Source organism: Chenopodium album, chromosome 2 (assembly GCF_948465745.1).
Source record: "Chenopodium album chromosome 2, dcCheAlbu1.1, whole genome shotgun sequence".
NCBI classification, from domain to species: Eukaryota; Viridiplantae; Streptophyta; class Magnoliopsida; order Caryophyllales; family Amaranthaceae; genus Chenopodium; species Chenopodium album.
In genome coordinates, this window is record NC_137835.1 from 85,936,409 (window position 1) to 85,955,418 (window position 19,010).

The window sequence follows — 19,010 nt, forward strand, 5'->3', positions numbered from 1 at the left end:
GAAAAAAATATTGCCATTCAACCTATTTTATACACTACCTCTTCTAAAGTTTTTTTCCATAAAAGAAAACCCTTCGTTAGCATTTAACTCTTGTTTGCTCTATTTTTCCTACTATTTCTTGTAATGTCTTTTCTTCTTCTCCAAAGCAACGAAAAATTGAAAAATGAAAAAGTGATTGTTCCCTCACAATGACCCAACCTCCATCATCTCACCCAACTCGACCATCACCAATATGGAAACCAATTCCATCTTGTCAACATCCCATCACAGCACTTCCAAAAAATTTTAACACCACCTACCAACCCATCTGTAATCCCCCATATTTTTAAATATATTATAAGTAAAAATTTATTTTATTTATAATATTTATTTGTATTTTTCCAGATTTTATTTTTAAAAAGTTACAAATTATTTTGGGTGGAAAATTATTTTTATTACATTATGATTTTTTATGAACCATCATTTTACCGTTCATGTCCAACAAACAAAGCCTAACCCACTTTACTTATTTAATTGGCCCATAATTTGCATGAGTCCCAATATTCCTTCATACCCTAGAATTCTCTCTCCTATAAATACCCCATACATCCCCAAAATTTTCCCCACACAAAAGGTTAGTCTAATTTTCTTTCTCCTTTATTTTATTTCTTTTATTTTTATTTTTATTTTTCTTTTCCTTTTCCTTTTCTTTTTTTCCTTTCTTTCTTTTCCTTTTCTTTTTTTTTTCTTTCTTTCTTTTCTTTCCCCTTTCCCCCTTTTATACGTGAGCCATGCTCACTGCGTGCTCCTGTCGGACCGTCGCCCCTGCCGCCGGAAACCGGCGCCGACCACCAGCCCGGCCGCCTCCATGGACGGCCCTCCTTCCTCTCCTCCTTCCTCCTTCCTCCTTGTTTTATTATTTTGCTTAATGTTAATTTAATTGTTTTGGGTTTTGATTTTAGTATAAAGATTATATTTTTAGTATCAAATTATATTTTGATGGTATAAAGATTATAAATTTCAGATTATATTTATGTTATAAATTTTCAGATTTTATGAATTATAAACATAGGGTTTCAATTTAATTTAATGAAATTGGGATTTTAGGGTTCTAATGAGCAATGAAATTGGGGCTTTTGTTCCTATTGAATATCTAATAATTAATTAAGCATAAAAACATGTTTTTAAAGAAGTTTTAAGAACTTTTAATCTAAATTATATTGCTGGAAATTTGGTTAAGTATTTATTTATGGTTGTTGGTTGTTTTCTAGGAAGTGATTATTCTCTAGGAGACTTTTAAGTGATTAAAAGTGGCATAAAGGATTGTTTACACGAGGTATGTACATGTCTACTTCGTTGTAAGTAGTATCATGTTTAGGTACTAAAAGTAAAGAACTTAGTTTCATGTTTAGAGGACACTTGGATGAAAATTGTTTGGTTATACATTTAATTAATTCATGTGCTTATGTTTATGAGACATGTTTTGGTAAATTGATTATGTTTGTATGGAATTATGGATGCAAGCATGTTGAATTATAATGGATTAATTGTTTGTACGGAATGTTAATACAAGCATGTTTTTATTGGATTGGTTTATTAACCATAGTTTGATTATTGGAGGATTGGAATTAAATGGTTTAAGTGGAATGAATTTATTAATTATTCCATAAGGTTATTATTATTTTATTTATTACTCAAGCATAACTTGTTAGAATGTTGAGTAAAAGTGGATTAAGCCGAAATGGTTAGGTGGGTTGACTATGTTCAACAATTTTGAATAATTTGAAAGTTTAATGGAATTAAAGGTCAACTTGTGATGTGATCACCATTGTCCTAAATAAGATTAAAAGTGAATTGATGTATGATGGTTATGTATGGTCTTCTTGAATGAGTCGGCTATTAATTAAAATTGTAATCACGTAAAGTGAAACATGGATGAGCAATAAAACTCTGGAAAGCGTGCACTTCTAGAGTATTGACAATTATGGGTTGGGGTACACGGTGGTAGCCTGTGGCTTTTCGAGGCTTGTTTGATCAACATGTCCTCTTTTCTTTTGGTATTTACATTTTATTTTATAATGAAAGTTAGATGGGATCCTAGACTAACTTTGTGAGAATGGAGTCGCGCCCATTCTTGCATCGCGCTAAACTTTTTATTTCAAATGGTCATTTGGGACCAAAATGATTTGGTGGATTGGACAACCTCGTCTGTTGCTTACTCCACATTAAATTAATCAAGCTAAATATAAAGAGTCTAGTGTTCGGAATTGGTTAGTAAGTATGTTGAGTCAATTGAATTGTCTAAGTGTGGAGTCTTGATTAATGAATTTGTGTTGTATGTTTATTTACTTTAATTAATTTAACATGCTAGGTTTTGTACGTTGTAGCTTGTATGTACTCAGCTGATTGCGTGTTTTTGTGTGTGTTTTCTTTTAGTCATGGCCTTCGCCTTTCAATGACCTTGTGATGATCCAATTATTACACTTGTATTATTGGGGAGCAGTATTGCACAGATTAGCTTGATGATGTGAAGTTTGGGGATTCGACATACGCATTGTCAAGGGATTGGTGTGATTGAGAGTATTCGATTCTTGTGTTGAACTCATTTTTGCTTTGCTATTCATTTATGTTTTGGATTTTGATTATTGGTTTTGTTTTAAATAAGGGCCTTTATGGTTCCAATTTGTAAGCTTTGACTTATTCGTTTTCTAAATTATATCATTTTAATATTTAAATTAGATTTCCGCTGCAATACTTTGATAAAGCCTTAACGTTTTAACACGTGGCGGTAACATGCCAATGGTTCTCCTCTATTTTTATTTAAAGTAAGTGGTTTGGAAAAGGGAGAATTATTGGGGTGTTTCACCATCCCAACCCTCTCCAACCATGATAAACCTATCCACAACCACATCACCTCCACAATCAATGATCTATCAAATCAAAAGGCATGTGCTGTCCAACCACCACAACCAAGCACTCTTACCCTTTTCCCTATCTGAGACCAATTTGCACAACAAGGATCCCGATCCTTACACACAACCTCAGCAATGGCAGCAGGATAAGAGAGGAGATGTCACCTCATGCAAGAATGAGCCTTACTCTCTAATGGCCATCTCACGAGAGGTTGCTTCAGTTCAAACGCATGCACGAAAATCTCCTAAACATTCCCTTGAAATGCGTTACACAGGGACAAAACATGGCTCAATAGGAAACTATATGGCAATTTATCAAACCCAAGGGGAAAAACTAGGAATTCAAGCCTAAGTGTTGTGCATGGAGGATCATCACTCTCTTCCACCTCAGAGGCACCAATGTAAAGGATGTAATCTAATATTAGGAAGCAGTTTGGGTTTCATGAAAATAGAGTTGTTCCTGCTCATGGTTTAAAAGGGGGGATTTGTGTTTTCTGGATTGGACTTGGTGAGCATAAATTCCAATCTCCCTTCAAATTCCATAACCATAAGCCTAAAGTGTTAATTACATGTTTGCATTCTCCAAGTGTTGCAAGGAGAGACGTGCATTTTGGAATGACAAGCAGGCTAATATTCCTCCCCCACTACACCTTGGATGGTGGTTGGGGACATGAATGAAGTAACTTCTCTAAGGGGAAAAGCAGGGGTTCTTTTAGGCCTTCCCATTGTAGAGATTTCAGCAATTTTATTGGTTTGATGGACCTAGGAAAGCGCAAGGTTTGGAAGATATCTTATAAGAGAGTGCCTCAATCGTGCAATTGCAAATGTTGCCTTTGTTGAAATCTTTACACATGTAAAGTTTACTAACCTTGTAAGAACATACTCTGATCATAATCCCATTTTGATTAGTTGTGTAATGATCCTGTTAAAGGCCCCGTCCCTCTAAGATGCAAGAAAGTTTGGCAACAACATGATAAATTCAAAGATTTTTTCATTTCAAATTGGAAAAACTATTCTCAACCCTTTATCTAATATCACCCCATTGGAATGCTAATACATTTAAGAATTTAGGATAAATTGGAGAAAGTATGGGATTATAAAACCAAATACTTCCATGTTTTAGCAAAAGTAAAAAAAAAGTAGAGGTAAAATTGTTGTTCTTAATGAGCCTTCGGGTATCTTAATTGATGATCAACTTTTGCTTAAGGAGTTAGCTAGGAATCACTACCTTGAATAATGGACCTTCTATGTCTTGGGCTCATATTGTAGTCTTAAATAATTCAAAAAAGACCTTACTTGCTTCTCTTCTATGAAGTTAAATCAAATTTATTTAGAATGGACCCCATCAAAAGCCTTCATGGTATTCAACCTCTTTTCTATTAGCAGTTTTGGAAGGATATTAGAAATTTCATATAATGTCAATCACTCTTATATTTCCTTAATTCCAAAAAAAAAGGATCACCCTACCTCCATGTCTAACTTCACCTCCATGTCTAAGTTTAGACCTATCAAACTTTGCAATACTATCTATAAGCTTGTTACTAAATCCTTTCTTCCAGGCTTAGAAGTGTTTTGCATCAAGTTAGATGTATGGGGGACAACATCATTCTCATTAAAGAGGTTGTTCATCTCTTTCACAAATGTAGGAAGGGTAAGAATTTGATGATTTTAATATCAGATTAGGCTAAAGCTTATGAAAGCCTTAAATGGTCTTTCATTTCCGACACACTCAATAGATTTGGTTTTCCTTCTACCATCATTAAGTGTATTATACATTGTGTTTTAACTATTCAAATTTCTATTTTATGGAATAGTGAAATCACTTTCTCTTCTAATTAAGGATAGTGTGAGAAAAGATAGTTGGAAGCCTCTAAAAATCTCAAAAAAAAATTATAGCCTTTTTCACCTCTTCCATATTGATGGTGTTTTTTTTTTTAGTGGGGGGGGGGGATTGCTACTGTCGATAACTTAAACACTATGATGAGTATTGATGAGTTTGGAGTTTTCAATAGCCTAAAGGTTAAATTATCTTAAATCTAGTATTATCTTTCCGAGCAAAATGGACTATAATATTAGACACCGGCTCACAACCTTAGCAATTTCAAGTCTAGTTTCATTTTTGGAAAGTACTTAGGGAGTTAGGGATAACATTAGCCATTAGCCCTAACAAGCTAAAAAAAGGTGAATACTGGAATTATTACACTGAAGACTTTGGATAGAAAAAAAGGTTGGCAAGCTAAATTGCTTAATATGGCCAATAGATGCTCTTTGAACAAGTCGGTGTTAAGTCTTTATCTTGTCCATGCTATGCAAACTAGTCTTTTACCCTCATCTATTTTAGATGGACATTGAGATACAAGTGCAAAAGATTTCTTTGGAACAAATCTGATTCCATTAGGTACACTCCTAGAACCAAAATGGGAAAATGTCACCATTCTTATAGCTATGGGAGGCTTAGGACTAAGATCCTTAAAAGACCTGAATCTTTCCTTCGTGGCCAAGCTGGGTTAGACTTTTCTTACTAACCCCAATAAGCTAATGTTTCCCTAATTCCTCTCAATTCCCAATGTGGAGATATATCTTAAAGGAAGAGAATAGTTATTCAAGGGTCTTATCATTAGAATTGGGAATGGAGCTGATACTTTCTCATGGTATTATCATTGGGTTGGTTTGCAAAGTCCCCTTTACAAAATTATACCCACTGATATTCCTAAATCAAAATGCACCAAAATGTCACCGGAGAGTGTCCAATATTATAAGAAATGGTACTTAGTATATTAATGACATTAAGTATCTTTTACCGAGTTAAATTTGCTCTCTAATTGTCAGCATTCCTCTTTCAACTTCACCGGATCAAATTAGATGGCAGCATCATTCTTCTGGAGTCTTCACTATCAAAGCAGCTTATTTCCTTTCTAAAAATCCCACACCCATTCACCTTCCATTTTCTTTCAATTGGAAAGCCTTCTAATTAGAGTACAAGATGTTCATGTGAAACTCTGTCCTTTCCATCATACCCTTTACCTCACATCTTGCTTCCAAATTTCCGAATTTTGATGATACTTGTTCAAAGGTGTAATACTTGTACTTCTGCTGAAACTTTTATTCGTCTTTTCAAAAGCATCCCTTGGAAAATGGTATTTCAGTTTTTAAAGCCACCCCTCAATTTTAACTATTCCACCTTCATGAACTCGATGATTAATTCATTTTCGGCTTCTCCCTAAAACCAAAATGGAAGCCTATCTTCATTATTATGGGAATGTGGCATCTTTGGAAATTGAGGAATGGAATTGTCTTTAATGCTTATATCTATAACTGTAACTTTGTGTTCAGTGGATTTATTACAGATTATCAAATCAATACCTTAGTTTACAGGGTAATGGAAAGGAAAAAGGAAAGCAGAATGATGATATTGGTCCTTCAAGCGCCCTCCTAGGGGTGGATTTATTAAGCTGGATACAGATGGAATGTTAAAAAATTAAAAGGAAAAAAAAAAATAGGAGAATGGTACTTTGGCTACTGAAGCAAGTACAATGCCCCTAAATACCTTAGGTGCAAAGGTGTATGCACTAAGAGAAGGTTTAAAGTAGAATTGAGCAAAAATTTAGGGTACCCGATTTTGGAACTGCAACCAGTTTGGACCCAGCAAGTCTAGACCCGAAACTAGTTCAGTTAGAACCCACCTCCAGTTCCGAATCCAAAAATTTGGGACCGATACTGCTAACTGGAGATAGTTGTGTGTTCAAAGTTCTAATACCCTCTTTCTTATAAAAAAAATAAAAATAAATAAAAAAAAAGCCCAAAAGACAAAGCCCAACATACATCATGCACATAATAAAAAGTCTAATCTTACCAAACCCTAAAATCTCCAAATCTCCTTATCTCTCACAGCCTCCATGGACACCATTAAACTGATTCTTTAACACCTTCACCATAATTCGATCAGTTCAAAAAAAAAAAAAAACAACACGTAAATCACCAATGCAACGTCTTCTCTCTACAAATACTTCTTATTTGTTTCTGGATTGTTGATGCAATGGTTATTTCAATTGATTTTATTTTTTTTCATATTCAAAATTAGGAGAAACCAAGAGAGTGTTATTTAAACTTTATAGAAATGAAAAAGTATGAAATACCAATTTTAAAAAAAAAAATCATTTTTGATTATATATATCTTTGTTGTAGATCTATAATCCTTCTATCCTTGTAGATCTAAGTGTATTGAACTTATTTCTTAAAATAAAAAAAGTGTGTTGAAGTTACAAGTTTTCCAAGAAATTACTTTTATTTTTCTAAAAAATCTAGAAATTAAAAAGAACTAGTTCCTGCCAATTCCGGGACCAGTTTCCAAAATTATGGACCCAGTCCAGTCAATGTTATCAGGATCGGGATTCTACTTTGGATCAGAAGATGGGAGTAGGATCGAATCATAAAATCGGATCGTAGGATCGACCGATCCAACAAAAATTGCAAAAAAAATAAGTTTTACTAAAATGTTTCAAATATTTATTCATATGTAAACTAAATTAAGTAAATAATAATAATATTTCAATTTTTTTAAAAGTTATTTCCTTGATAACATTACATGACGATAGTGTATACATACGCAATCTAAATTTATAATACTCTTTGTTAATTTTACTTTCTAATTCTAATAAAAAAAAAACTAACCTCTGAAAAAAAAAAAAAAAAAAAAAAGAGAAAAAATGGTGCTAGTTGTAGTAGACCTAGTAACATAATTCATACTTGACTATCATTTTAATTTTACATACTTGCACTGAAATTAGATAATTAAATTCATTGTAACATAATCAGCTACATGGATCAAGTGAAATTCAAGTGAAATCAGGTAGGGTTGGATCCACGGTATCTACAAACCAAGAACAATAGTAGGGCCACATATTTAGCTTATTTTAAACAAAAATAAACAAAATAAATAAAAATTAAGGGGAAAAACTAAAGAAAAAAAATATAAATTGGAATGAAACCAGATGAGCAAGCCCATACAAAGGCCACTAAGATAAAAATGTTCCTTTAAGCTTACTTTGTAGAATCGATAGAATCGGCCATAGGATCGTAGAATCGTTATCGATTCTATCGATCCTATACGATTCTACGATCCGAATCGCGATTTTGATAACTATGGACCTGGTTTTATAACCATTTTCGGGACCAATTCAAAAATCGTGGACCCGGATATAATTGGGTTCGGGACCAGTTCCTTGTTTTTGTACTGGGTACCGGTCTTGCTCACCCTTAGTTTGAACTATACAAGAGCAAAGTTCAATGATTGAATCCATGCCCAAGCTATTAGAAATTTGCTCGACAAAGAAGGTGATCATATGCACCATGAGCTAGCTACAGTTATCATTGATGTAGCCCTCAACAACAAGGATATGGTGATCATTTTCAGCATATGCCAAGGGAGCTTAATTCATTGGCTCATTATCTGGCAAAATATATTATGGATATGCATGTGGGTCAAACTCCTCATTATGTGGTTCCTACAAGTGTTGTTGATGCGTTTGAAGATGATCTTAAAGATCTGCATGCTCTCCCCTATACTTAGCTAGTTAGCTTTTTCTTAAGTGGTTGTATTTCTTAAGGTTATTTTATAAACACTACTATCGACTGTGTACAGTGCTTATTTTATTCAATTTTGAATCGAGCTTCGAAGAATGCATTTCGAGGTTAGGTTGTAATTAAAAGGGCTTTGCTAAGTAATCTATGCATCCTTTTGTGTTAAAAAATGTGTTAGCAAAATAACATGATTTCCTACTAGAATCATCGATGCTTATAAGAGAACCATAACATAGTTTCATAAAATAATAAGTAAAAACTACTCCCTTATTCTTGGATGTCGGACTTTTTCACCATAATTTTTTACTTATAATAAAAACATATTTTATCATAAAATATGTGGTTTGATAAGTATTAATATAAAGTTTCATAATATAATTTTCAATATAATTTTCATTATTAATTAATTATATAAAATTAAGTTAAAAGTAATGCAATGACATGTGTGCAATGTTGAGTGTGTTAGATATTTTGTGGGGCGAAGGGAGTACTTTAAATAATAACATATTCAGTTTACACTAATTTAAAAAAAGTTTAATAAAATTTTGATTGTAAGGTCCTATTTACTTCACCTTATAAACAATAATAATGAAATTCCCCATTTTTTATTTTTTTTTTAGTATTTTTAGTCAACAATTTTGCTAGTATAAACCTTTAAGTTTATAATTTATTTTCAAATATATATTAATTATCTTTTATTTTCGGATTTTTTATTTTAAAAAAAAAATTATAAAAAAAAAAAAAAAAAAAAAAAACTAATTTTGGATAATTTACAGAAACTAAAAAAGAATTTTGAAAATTTGTTTATGTAACAAACTCAAGATAAGTTTGACCCTTATCTTGTGAAATTTCTAGAGTCAAAGCTAAACAACTCAAATTATATAAAACCCCCCTTAACCTCAAATTTCAATACCGTAATCATCTCTTTCAATCTTTTCTTAGGTAAACTATCTCTTAAAACCCTAACCTTGCCTTTCACTTGAAAATCATAGCTCAACACCATAATCTACCCTTGTTATACAACCAAAAGCCTTCCATAAAAAGCATTGAATTATTTCAAATAAAAAAAATAATAATAATTTCGAAGTCCAATTCCCAAGTTAAGAAGTCACCTGCAACTCGTCACTTTCCATCTTGTTTTGGTTTTAATAATTGGTTTGTTGGATTTAGACTTTGTGTTGATTGATTTCCAAAGGAAAAAAAAAAGACTTTGTATTGATTTAGTGGATCTTAGGGTCAGAAGGTCGGTGATGATGAAGATGATATAATACGTTCAACTAACTCTATAATTAGTTGTTTATATTTTTTTTTGGGGTGATTAGATTATGGGCTGAGATAAATTAATCACACGCCCAATTTTTGTATATAGTCGTATAATTATCTAACTTGGAATCGTTTATTTGTAGACGGAGGCTACTAGGTGAGCGTTACGAAGGTTAATTACCTTGAATTTTTACACACAAGCAAGGTTATTATCAATGTCTATCATCTTTAGAATCCCGTTAGGAAATTGTTTTGAAATATAGTGTGCTAACTACGTGCTTATGTAATTATATGAGATGAATGTGTAAGCGTAAGAGATTATGGAATTATATTCTAGTTTTCTATTTTGTGTATTAGTATATGTATTTCCGAAAATCTGAATATTTGATATCATATGAGTCTTTAAAATAATAATTAAAAGAATAATCTTGGGAATTAGATGATTGATTATATGTGATCGATGGTCTCTAAGGCCTATTAGGAATCGAGTTCTAATTAGTATGTCATGTGGAATGACCATGTTCTAGTAATACTGGAATTGAATATTGTTGCTTGGGATAATTTGATTTGTGCAATACTTGTGTGCAATGTGATCGGACAATGTAATCTAATAAATGTATAGTGAAATTTAATCTTAGAAGGGAAATGAAACCCGAAAGGGTAAAGAACATGTTGGCCACTAGTAGTTATGGTTGCTACTAGTGGTTTAAATTATTGTATATTATTGTTAGTCTTCCTCCTAATCACTGGGTATTAGTGAGGGGTGTGCACACTAGGGGCATTTTGTTTATTTCATGGCCATTTGGTGACAGGGACTAGTCCCGGCTGCTTACTAGTGTTCTTTTTCCCTTTCCCTTTCAATAAGTTATGTGACAATTTGAATTTGGTTGAGTATTATAATGTCCATGAGCCTATATTATGTATAAAATGTTTTCGAACTAAGATTATTTATTTTACAGGATGGAGTTGGAATTACTCCGTTTATCTGATTTTGGGAGTTTTCTCTCCTTTCTTGTTTCTGATTTATTTACAGGTTAGTAAGAAGGTACTCGGTTACGTGTGAAAAGACATTAGAATAATCACGTAGCTAAGGCAATTTAGTTTATTTCCGAATTTAATTATTTCCTTTAACTATTATTTTTAAAATAATTTGCAATTTTGATGCAATGACTTTCATTTTGCCACCACTTAGACCACTTAGTTTATTAAATAGTATTTCGTTTTGCTTTGCATATATTTTCTACGGAAAATGAGTGTAGCAGTAACATTCCTAAGGTTCGATGGTTGGATTTTGAAAGTTTGTTTTAAAAAGACTTGAATTTTGGGGGTGATACAAATAATCAGTAAAAAAAATTTAAGTTTAGTAAAAATAGTTGCGTTCGATAAAAACATTTTAATTCAATAAAAAAAATCAGTAACTTTAAGCAATGAAAATAATTTCAGTTCAATAAAAACAATGCAAAAACAAGGTAAAGTGAACAAATTTAAAGACTTTCTGTCTCTAAAAATTTATTTTCTGGCATGACGAAGAAAGCTAGGAAGAAGCTGGTTAAAGGAGAATAAAGCAATTTTTGTACTCGGTCGAAGGAAGCAAGAGTTGATAGTTTGAAATCGAATGATAAATCGCTTATAGGGGTTATGCATATTCGTCCACGGGATTTTGGAATTCTGGATAATTTGATTCTAACTCGAGTAGTCGATTCAAGAACACATTCATGGCTGTAGAACCAAGTAATGGTTGAATGTGATAAAACCTAAGGAGGCTATCGTGATGAACCCGGAAAGAGGGGATGCTGGAAATAAGGGTTTAGATTTTGAGGTAAGTTCTTCGAATTCGATTAAGGTTCCTAATAAGCCTTTGCTGTAATTGTCAATTGATGATGTATCCGATGAAATTGCTTATAGGAAACTTGGAATTACTAATGAAATTGGGGCTAATCCTTTTTCTAAGTTTTTCCAAGCAAATGTGGGGTGAGAAGAACATTGATACGGTGATTGCATTAAAGATAGGGTATTTCTAATACTTTAATTAAAATGTTGAATCTAAAGAAAAAATATGAATGAGTCTAATGTTTGTTTGATAATCGACCTGTTTTTTCTTGAAAGATACCGCAAGGGTTTAAAGTTAGTAGTTTTAACAATACAACCATACATAAAATTTGAATGAAATTAACTCCAATACACCACCTTTTTTACACCAAGAAAGCAATGCAAACATTGAAATATCAACCAACTTCGACTGTACACCCATTTCCTCTACACCAAGGAAATGACACCTCTTTACAACCAAGGATCCAACCGCACTCCACACATACTCACCCACTGTGACAAACACAAACCTTTTTGGGCCTTTTCTTTTGTTGATGGAACACTCCTACCATGCTCCAACCTCAAGAAGCACCTATACTTACCTATTATACACAAAACCATGTACATTCACCACTCACAAACACCATGTGAGCTTCCATGATACACCTTCACTTGGTACATTTTTCTCGGCCCTCTTCGATCATTGAATCATCAAATATAATGGCTTCTATCCAATGGCAATCCAACCAATAATGCCTACTGCAAAGATTCACATCACCTCACAAAACCCATGTTAGACCCCTTGACTTTACATGCTTTTCCCGACCATTTTCCACCATTAAAACAAAAACCACAGCTCTTCCTCACTGGCAATCCGACGAAGCCATGCCTCCACATAGAAACACAATCCTCATGACTATCGATGTGTTTTCCCAAGGTTACAAGGCACCATTCCAATGTTAAGTTCAACAATTTCTCCATAGCCTTCCCTCACACAAAACTCGTAGCCACTAATGTTGAGTTTACTACTGGATATCAAGATATCAAGATAGGGAAATCCTTGAAATCCTTCCACTCCAACATCAAAACTCCATAGATTTCAATCCTCCTACTCCGTCTTCCATTGTTAATCAACCCAAAATTTAATACTTTTCAATTTCAATAACAACCGATTGAAAATTCTACCAAACACTCAAACTTTGAACACCCATAACACCAAAATTGAAAATTCAATAGTAAAAGTACAATCTCATGACTTTCCAATCACAAACAAGAAGCATACCACACAAGCTAACCATTAAAAAACCGCCAAAACAATCCGGCTCTAATACCAATTGAAAGGAATTAAAAAAGTGCTACCTAGTTTGCGATTAACGACAATTAACAACGACGAAGACATAAAAACAAGGAGAATTTACCATGGTAAACCCAAGAACCAGGAGAAAAACCCACCAATCCACTATAAAGAAATACTTTAATGAAGAACAATGTAGATAATAAGCTTTCAAAACACCATGAAAACTCCCACTTCAAGCACACCATTTTCCACTCCCAAACCCTAAGAGTTAAAGCATTAACATTTTTAGCTCTCTCTCTCTCTCTCTCTCATCTATTTTTCCCTTCATCTACTTACCCATAAAATAAAAATGTGGTTTTGGTCACGATCGCGTTTATGTATATCGGAAAAAAATACGTTCATCGCGAACTGTGTCACGGTAGTCGCATTAAAATTTTTGTTTGACTTTTTGAAGTATTATTTTTTTTTTTTTTAATAATAAAATTATTTTTTAAAAAACAAATTATCAAAATCCATTAATTTTCTTTGTAATTGAAAACTAAAAATAAGTTTTAGTAAGAGTTAAAATGTCAAAAAGTAAATTTTACTAGTAGTCACATGATTCCATTTTAAAGAAAAATGTAGAGAATGGTGGGGTCAAAGTAACATAAGGAAAAAATGGAGAGTAGCTTTTTACTTATTATTGTTGTCCCACTATTCCCACCCATGACTCAACTTCACTTAACCCCCGCCTTTCACCTTTTCCCTCTTTCAACCTATCGAGTAGCCGGCAAGTCGGCAACAATGGAGTTTGCCATGAAAATTTCATAAACCAACGAATATAAGCTATTTCTCAAGTGATGCGAGGTTTATTGGGCAAAATTCGGATGTCGCGGTCAAAACTTGGTCTTTTATAAAAAGTCATCACAAAACAGCAAATCTCTTAACCTGAAATTCAGTTATAAATCGTCCGCAACACAGCGTGTCGGCCGCAATTTTATACTATGTTTTTACCCTAATACATGACTAACAAGAGTATATATAGGGTGCAAAGCCAAAGAAAGCCATCCAACGGACATAAACAAGCCACGTCATTAAATCGCAAAAGCTGCAAAATACAGAGCCCAAAGGGCCTGCGCAGCGATACTCTTACACCTCCTTGTTTGTTCCTGCACCAATTTCTGCGTTCGGGACTGCGCTTATGCACTTCTCCATCACACGCAACACCCTATCTTCCTTGCTATTCGCTTCTTAACCTTGAACCGTTCTCCACACATTCCTGGGCCTAACAAGTGATGTTGCAAGCTTATTTGAAAAATTGCTACGAATAAGATAGTTAATGGTTGAAATGGGTGAATAGCTGGAGAGTAAGAACCGGAAGAGATTCAAGTGCCCTTTCAATTTGGAAGCAAATTTGATGGGTTAAGGATAAGTTCAAAGATGGGTATAATAATAATTCTTAGCTTGCTTATCCTAAAGGCCACTCAATTACTATTGGGTATGCTAAGTTAAAACAGGAATCTAATGAGGTTGATTGGTGTAAGTGGGTTTGGAACAAATTCAATGTGCTTAAGCATAGATTCATTTGTTGGTTGGTTATGTGGAGAAGGATCAAAGTCAAGGCTCACCTTGCTAAGTTGGGCATTGCCAGTAATGATCTTTTCCCTCTTTGCAACCTTAAGCCTGAACCTATTGATCATCTATATTTTGATTGCCAATATTGCAGATAATGTTGCTTACAGTTGTAAGACTTAATCCTGAACATATTGAGGACTGCAATTCTAAGCTTGAGCAGATAACCGGAAGGTTTAGAAGGAGAGTCATTCATTCAGAGTTGCTTCGCAGGGCTTATTTATTGGGAGCAGATAAACAAAGTGGTTTGGGACAGATGTCTCAGAAGACCAGAAGCTGTGATCAGGAACTTGAAGTTTAATATTTTTCAGAGAATTAGTTTTGATATGCCTGCTAAAATTAGCAGAAATAACAGAAGATGGTTTAGAAGTACTCTTTGTAATTAGTGTAGTGTTGGTTCTGTTATGAGGGGTTGGCTATTTGTGTCCGTTCGTTCTGCTCGTGGCAGAGCTGTAAAGTTCTGGTTGTTTGTGATTAATAACATTCATTTAGCTTTTTCAAAAAAAAAAAAAAAGGTGAAGTGGATAGGGCCTAAGAAATGATTACACAGAGTGCATGTATTTGGAAAATAACATAAGTTATTAATAAAAATATCAAATCACTGGCCTTACTAAAATAATTATACACCGATGTGTAAGAGTTAAAGTAGAGTTCATGAAAAAAGAAAAAAAAAGTTAAATATCTTTCTAGAGAAATCTAACATAGGTTATTAAGGAAAAAATAATAATAAGTTCTCAGGAAAATAAAACAAGGTAGTGTTTCTAAACGTTAAATAACATGTCACTAGTCAGAAGGGAAAAAATAAAATAGTACAATATAAAAATTATGTAAATTCTGCTTCGAAATCAAAGATCAGTTAATACGGAGTAGGTTTTAAATTTGTACTATTTCTTCTTCCATATGATTTTAGTATTGAATCGTTGCTTTTTAGCTTCTTAGCTATCCACTACTTACATTTCAAAGAACAAACTTTGAATTTGTAGAAAAATGAAATTATCGTGAAAAACTGTTTTTATAATTCTTTTTGTGGTGAAATAACTTTTAAAAGTTTTGATGGTAAAAAACTCTTTTCTTTTCTTTTTTTTTTTTTGTGGTAAAAGTCAAAATATCCTAGTAATATTGTAATTCTTATCTGTGCTCACCTTTTCATGCAGCATAGATTGGTATTAAATTGTATTGATAAGTATATACTAATTCTGAGAACAAAAGAGCAACCAACTTCTAAAGAACAGGTGCTTTGATTTCACATTTTCTTAATGCTTACCTCCTTGGCTCCAGGAATTTCATAAATTGAGCGTGGGCTGTCATCTGAAATATACATTGCATATGCAGAATCATAAACAATGATTGACCCATTGTCCTTGGCAAATTGCACCAATTTGGTTAGTTGCTCTCTTGTCGCAGAAGCACCAGTAGGATTGTTTGGTGAACAGAAAAAAATAATCTCTGTCTTTCCAACAGCAGACAAATCTGGAAAGAAGCCATTCTCAGGATTACACCTCATGTACTCAATTTTACCATACTTCTCTGAATCCTTCTGATATTGTCCTGTCTGGCCCATTATAACACTTGAATCCACATATGCCTGCAAACCAAAAAAAAATTGTACATAATAAGAGTTAATTAAAAATATGAATCAAGGAATAAATTCCTTGTGTCCCTAAAAAAATATTTTTAATAGGAAAAATTAATGAATTCATTCAATTATGTATTCCTAATCCCGACACACCAACACACTATTGGTTAAACCTCACCCTTTGACTATGATCCTTAACATATCCCAAAAAATAACATGGATATACACTTAAGGATGGATAGAGATTGCATCAATAGATGACCAAACTCAAGTAATACTTTAATTCTTAAGTCTAAAAATGACTTATTGGTAAAAATCTAGAGCCAATTCACTTAATATCATCAAAAAGAAGAAAAAAAAAACTGTGCAGAGGGGCACCAAAAGGATGCAATATGCAAAGTACACAACAAAATATCTGACATTCAGTTTTGGAAGGAGACTTGCTATAGAATAGGGGAATTGACTTCACTTTTAATAAAAGATTGCAAACTATTTATTAAAAAAAAGTAATAACAGTTGAAATTAAATGGGAAAAAAAAGAAAAATAAAAAAATAAAATACAGAGTGGCCTGCAAATGAACTATCCCCATCACAGCAAAATCTCAAAGACAACACAGACATGAATACACCAATGTGACGCCCGTGCGGGTGCAGCACATCTAAGGGCATCACAAACCAGTTATGGCCTCAAACATCCATGGTTTAAAAGACTAAAAGCCCTCTAAGAAGCTATCACCAAAAGTATAACTCCACATAGCTATTAACAGAAAGATGTATCATTCATTGAGGGAAGTAAATCAATTAAGAATGGCCAAACGCCACCAAATGTAAAATCAGGGAAAAGCTCTTAGTCAATCCTTACTATGTCAAGTTCAGGTTTACCCAAGTTGAGTGGATTCTGGACAGATGATGCCCTTCCGTATTGTGACAATAATTTCCCCTGAACCTCAAAAAATTAATCTAAAAGTAACATCTGCAAATCTGGTCATTAATGGTGAAACTTGATGAGCCAATAACCCCTTCCCCTAAATTGTAACATTCAATGAACTTCTCACGACTTCACAATCCAAACACTTCTCAAACGAATCAATTGGTATGAACGACATTTTCTGAAATGGATATGATAGACCCTTACGGATAACGAAATCAAATGATTGTAGTAAAAATCCACTTTCAAACCATTCTCATCAACAACATGAAAAGCGATGAAACTTAAAATAATTAACCAAACCATAACATACCGGGTACGATGGGTCCTGCACAGCCATTGTGACATCTGATCCAAAAAGCATCTGCCATTGAATAAAAGGTAATGGTACATAAGTCATTTAATAGTTATTTAAGAGTAGGAGAGAACTTAGGCTACTTAGTCCAATACAGCACAATCATCTTCAAAATCTCCCCACGGGTTGCTAAGGAACCCACACTACCAAAAGGCACAAGCAAAGAACATTTGAGCACCATTGGAATTCAGAAATGAAAAAACTAGTGCACAAAATAAAATGTTACCTACATGTAAAAAGACAAAACCTTCAATCTTTTCCAGCTTCATAACATCCAATAAAGTTGAGACGGCCTTTAAATTACCCCCAAAAAATAGAAGAGATTTAATAGATTTTTTGCCATGTCAATTGGTTGTGTATGAGTGGTTTTCCCATTTTATCATTCTTGTTTCCAAAGTATAGGGAAAAAAATATCACATTTCCTACAATCAATCAATCAATCAATCAATCAATCAAAGCCTTAATCCCAAAAGTGGGGTCGGCTAACATGAACCAAATTTGATTATTCCGTGTAGTCATCAACATAAATCTTTCTCCTCCATCCCTTACGATAAGTAATCAACATTTCCTACAATAAGTAATAAATTATGATTGGATTTGCAAACAAATCCTCTCTTAAACGGAACAAAGAGGTGGAAACGACTAATATAAAGGAAGTAAACAGTGGTAAATCCTAGATTACATAGTATAAGGATTGAAACAATGTGAATTAATTTTGGACAAAGGGTGTATAGATACATTGATAAGTACTATAGAGTAATAAGCTAACTTAGGAAGGGGATTTTGGGAAGTGTAGTATTACTCGGTTAGTAGTTTTTAGCCTTAGTATAAATAGAGAGAGGGAAGAAGGAAGGAGAAATTTATATTGAGGGAAACCTTAGAGAGTCATGGCCTAAAGCCATTTTGGAGACTTGTGAGCTAAACTCAATATTTGAGAGTAATAGCCTTAAGCTATTAACTTATCTTTTGTAACCTTTCCACCATTATCAATCAATCTTGGCTTTCATCTTTCTTATTTCTTTCTTATAAACCAAGTTACCAAAAAAATCAGATTATCTAGCTAATCAAAGAACCAATCTTTTTCTTTATTCTATTGTTATTAGTGTGAGAAATATCAGTCCATAACAAGTAGTATCAGAGCGGTGGTCCTGTGACTCCCGACGGGAGACCACCTCGTCAACCAAAAAACAAATTAAAAAAAAAAAAGCAGTTTGCAGGAACAGAAGTATCAAATCTCATGAGGCAATGGATTCAAGAGGGATTCGAACACCTTTCACACATAAGGGAGCTAAGAACTTCCAATCTCAAGGAGAAGGAGCAAAGAACTCGACAAGAGCTGAATATTCTAGAGTTTAATTGGAAGAAATTTGGAAGATTGGGTCCTTCAGCTTGAGGATTCCTTTCAATTTCTACAAATGAATGAGGAGACGAAGTTTAAGGCTGCTACCATTGGACTTGATGGCAAAGCGTTGCAGTGGTTTGAATGTGAACGATGATGAAACCATTTCGTGATTGGCAAGAATTAAAGACTTGGCTACTTCAAGATGGAGGAAAAAGACCTTCAAGTAGATTTGAGGGTGGCAGAGAAGGAGGACGTGGTGGAAATGCGGGGTAGCGCTCAGAACAGTGGTGGACGTCGTGGCCTTGCTGGTAGAGCTCAAAACGATTTTGAGGGGAGTAGTTTGGGAGAGAAGCTTGTT

The 19,010-nt window shown here is 33.7% G+C and overlaps 1 protein-coding gene across 1 annotated transcript in view; it reads right to left on the reverse strand.

Annotated features, from left to right (window-relative positions):
- LOC145605453 (LL-diaminopimelate aminotransferase, chloroplastic-like) overlaps nt 1-19,010 on the reverse strand; it is a 35,700-nt gene that overhangs the window by 11,526 nt on the left and 5,164 nt on the right. Inside the window, exons 7-8 of the mRNA XM_081661510.1 lie at nt 17,269-17,319; nt 15,716-16,036 (exon numbers count right to left, since the gene is read on the reverse strand). Coding sequence (XP_081517636.1) covers nt 15,716-16,036; nt 17,269-17,319 — 372 coding nt within the window. The remainder of the gene's footprint in view (nt 1-15,715; nt 16,037-17,268; nt 17,320-19,010) is intronic.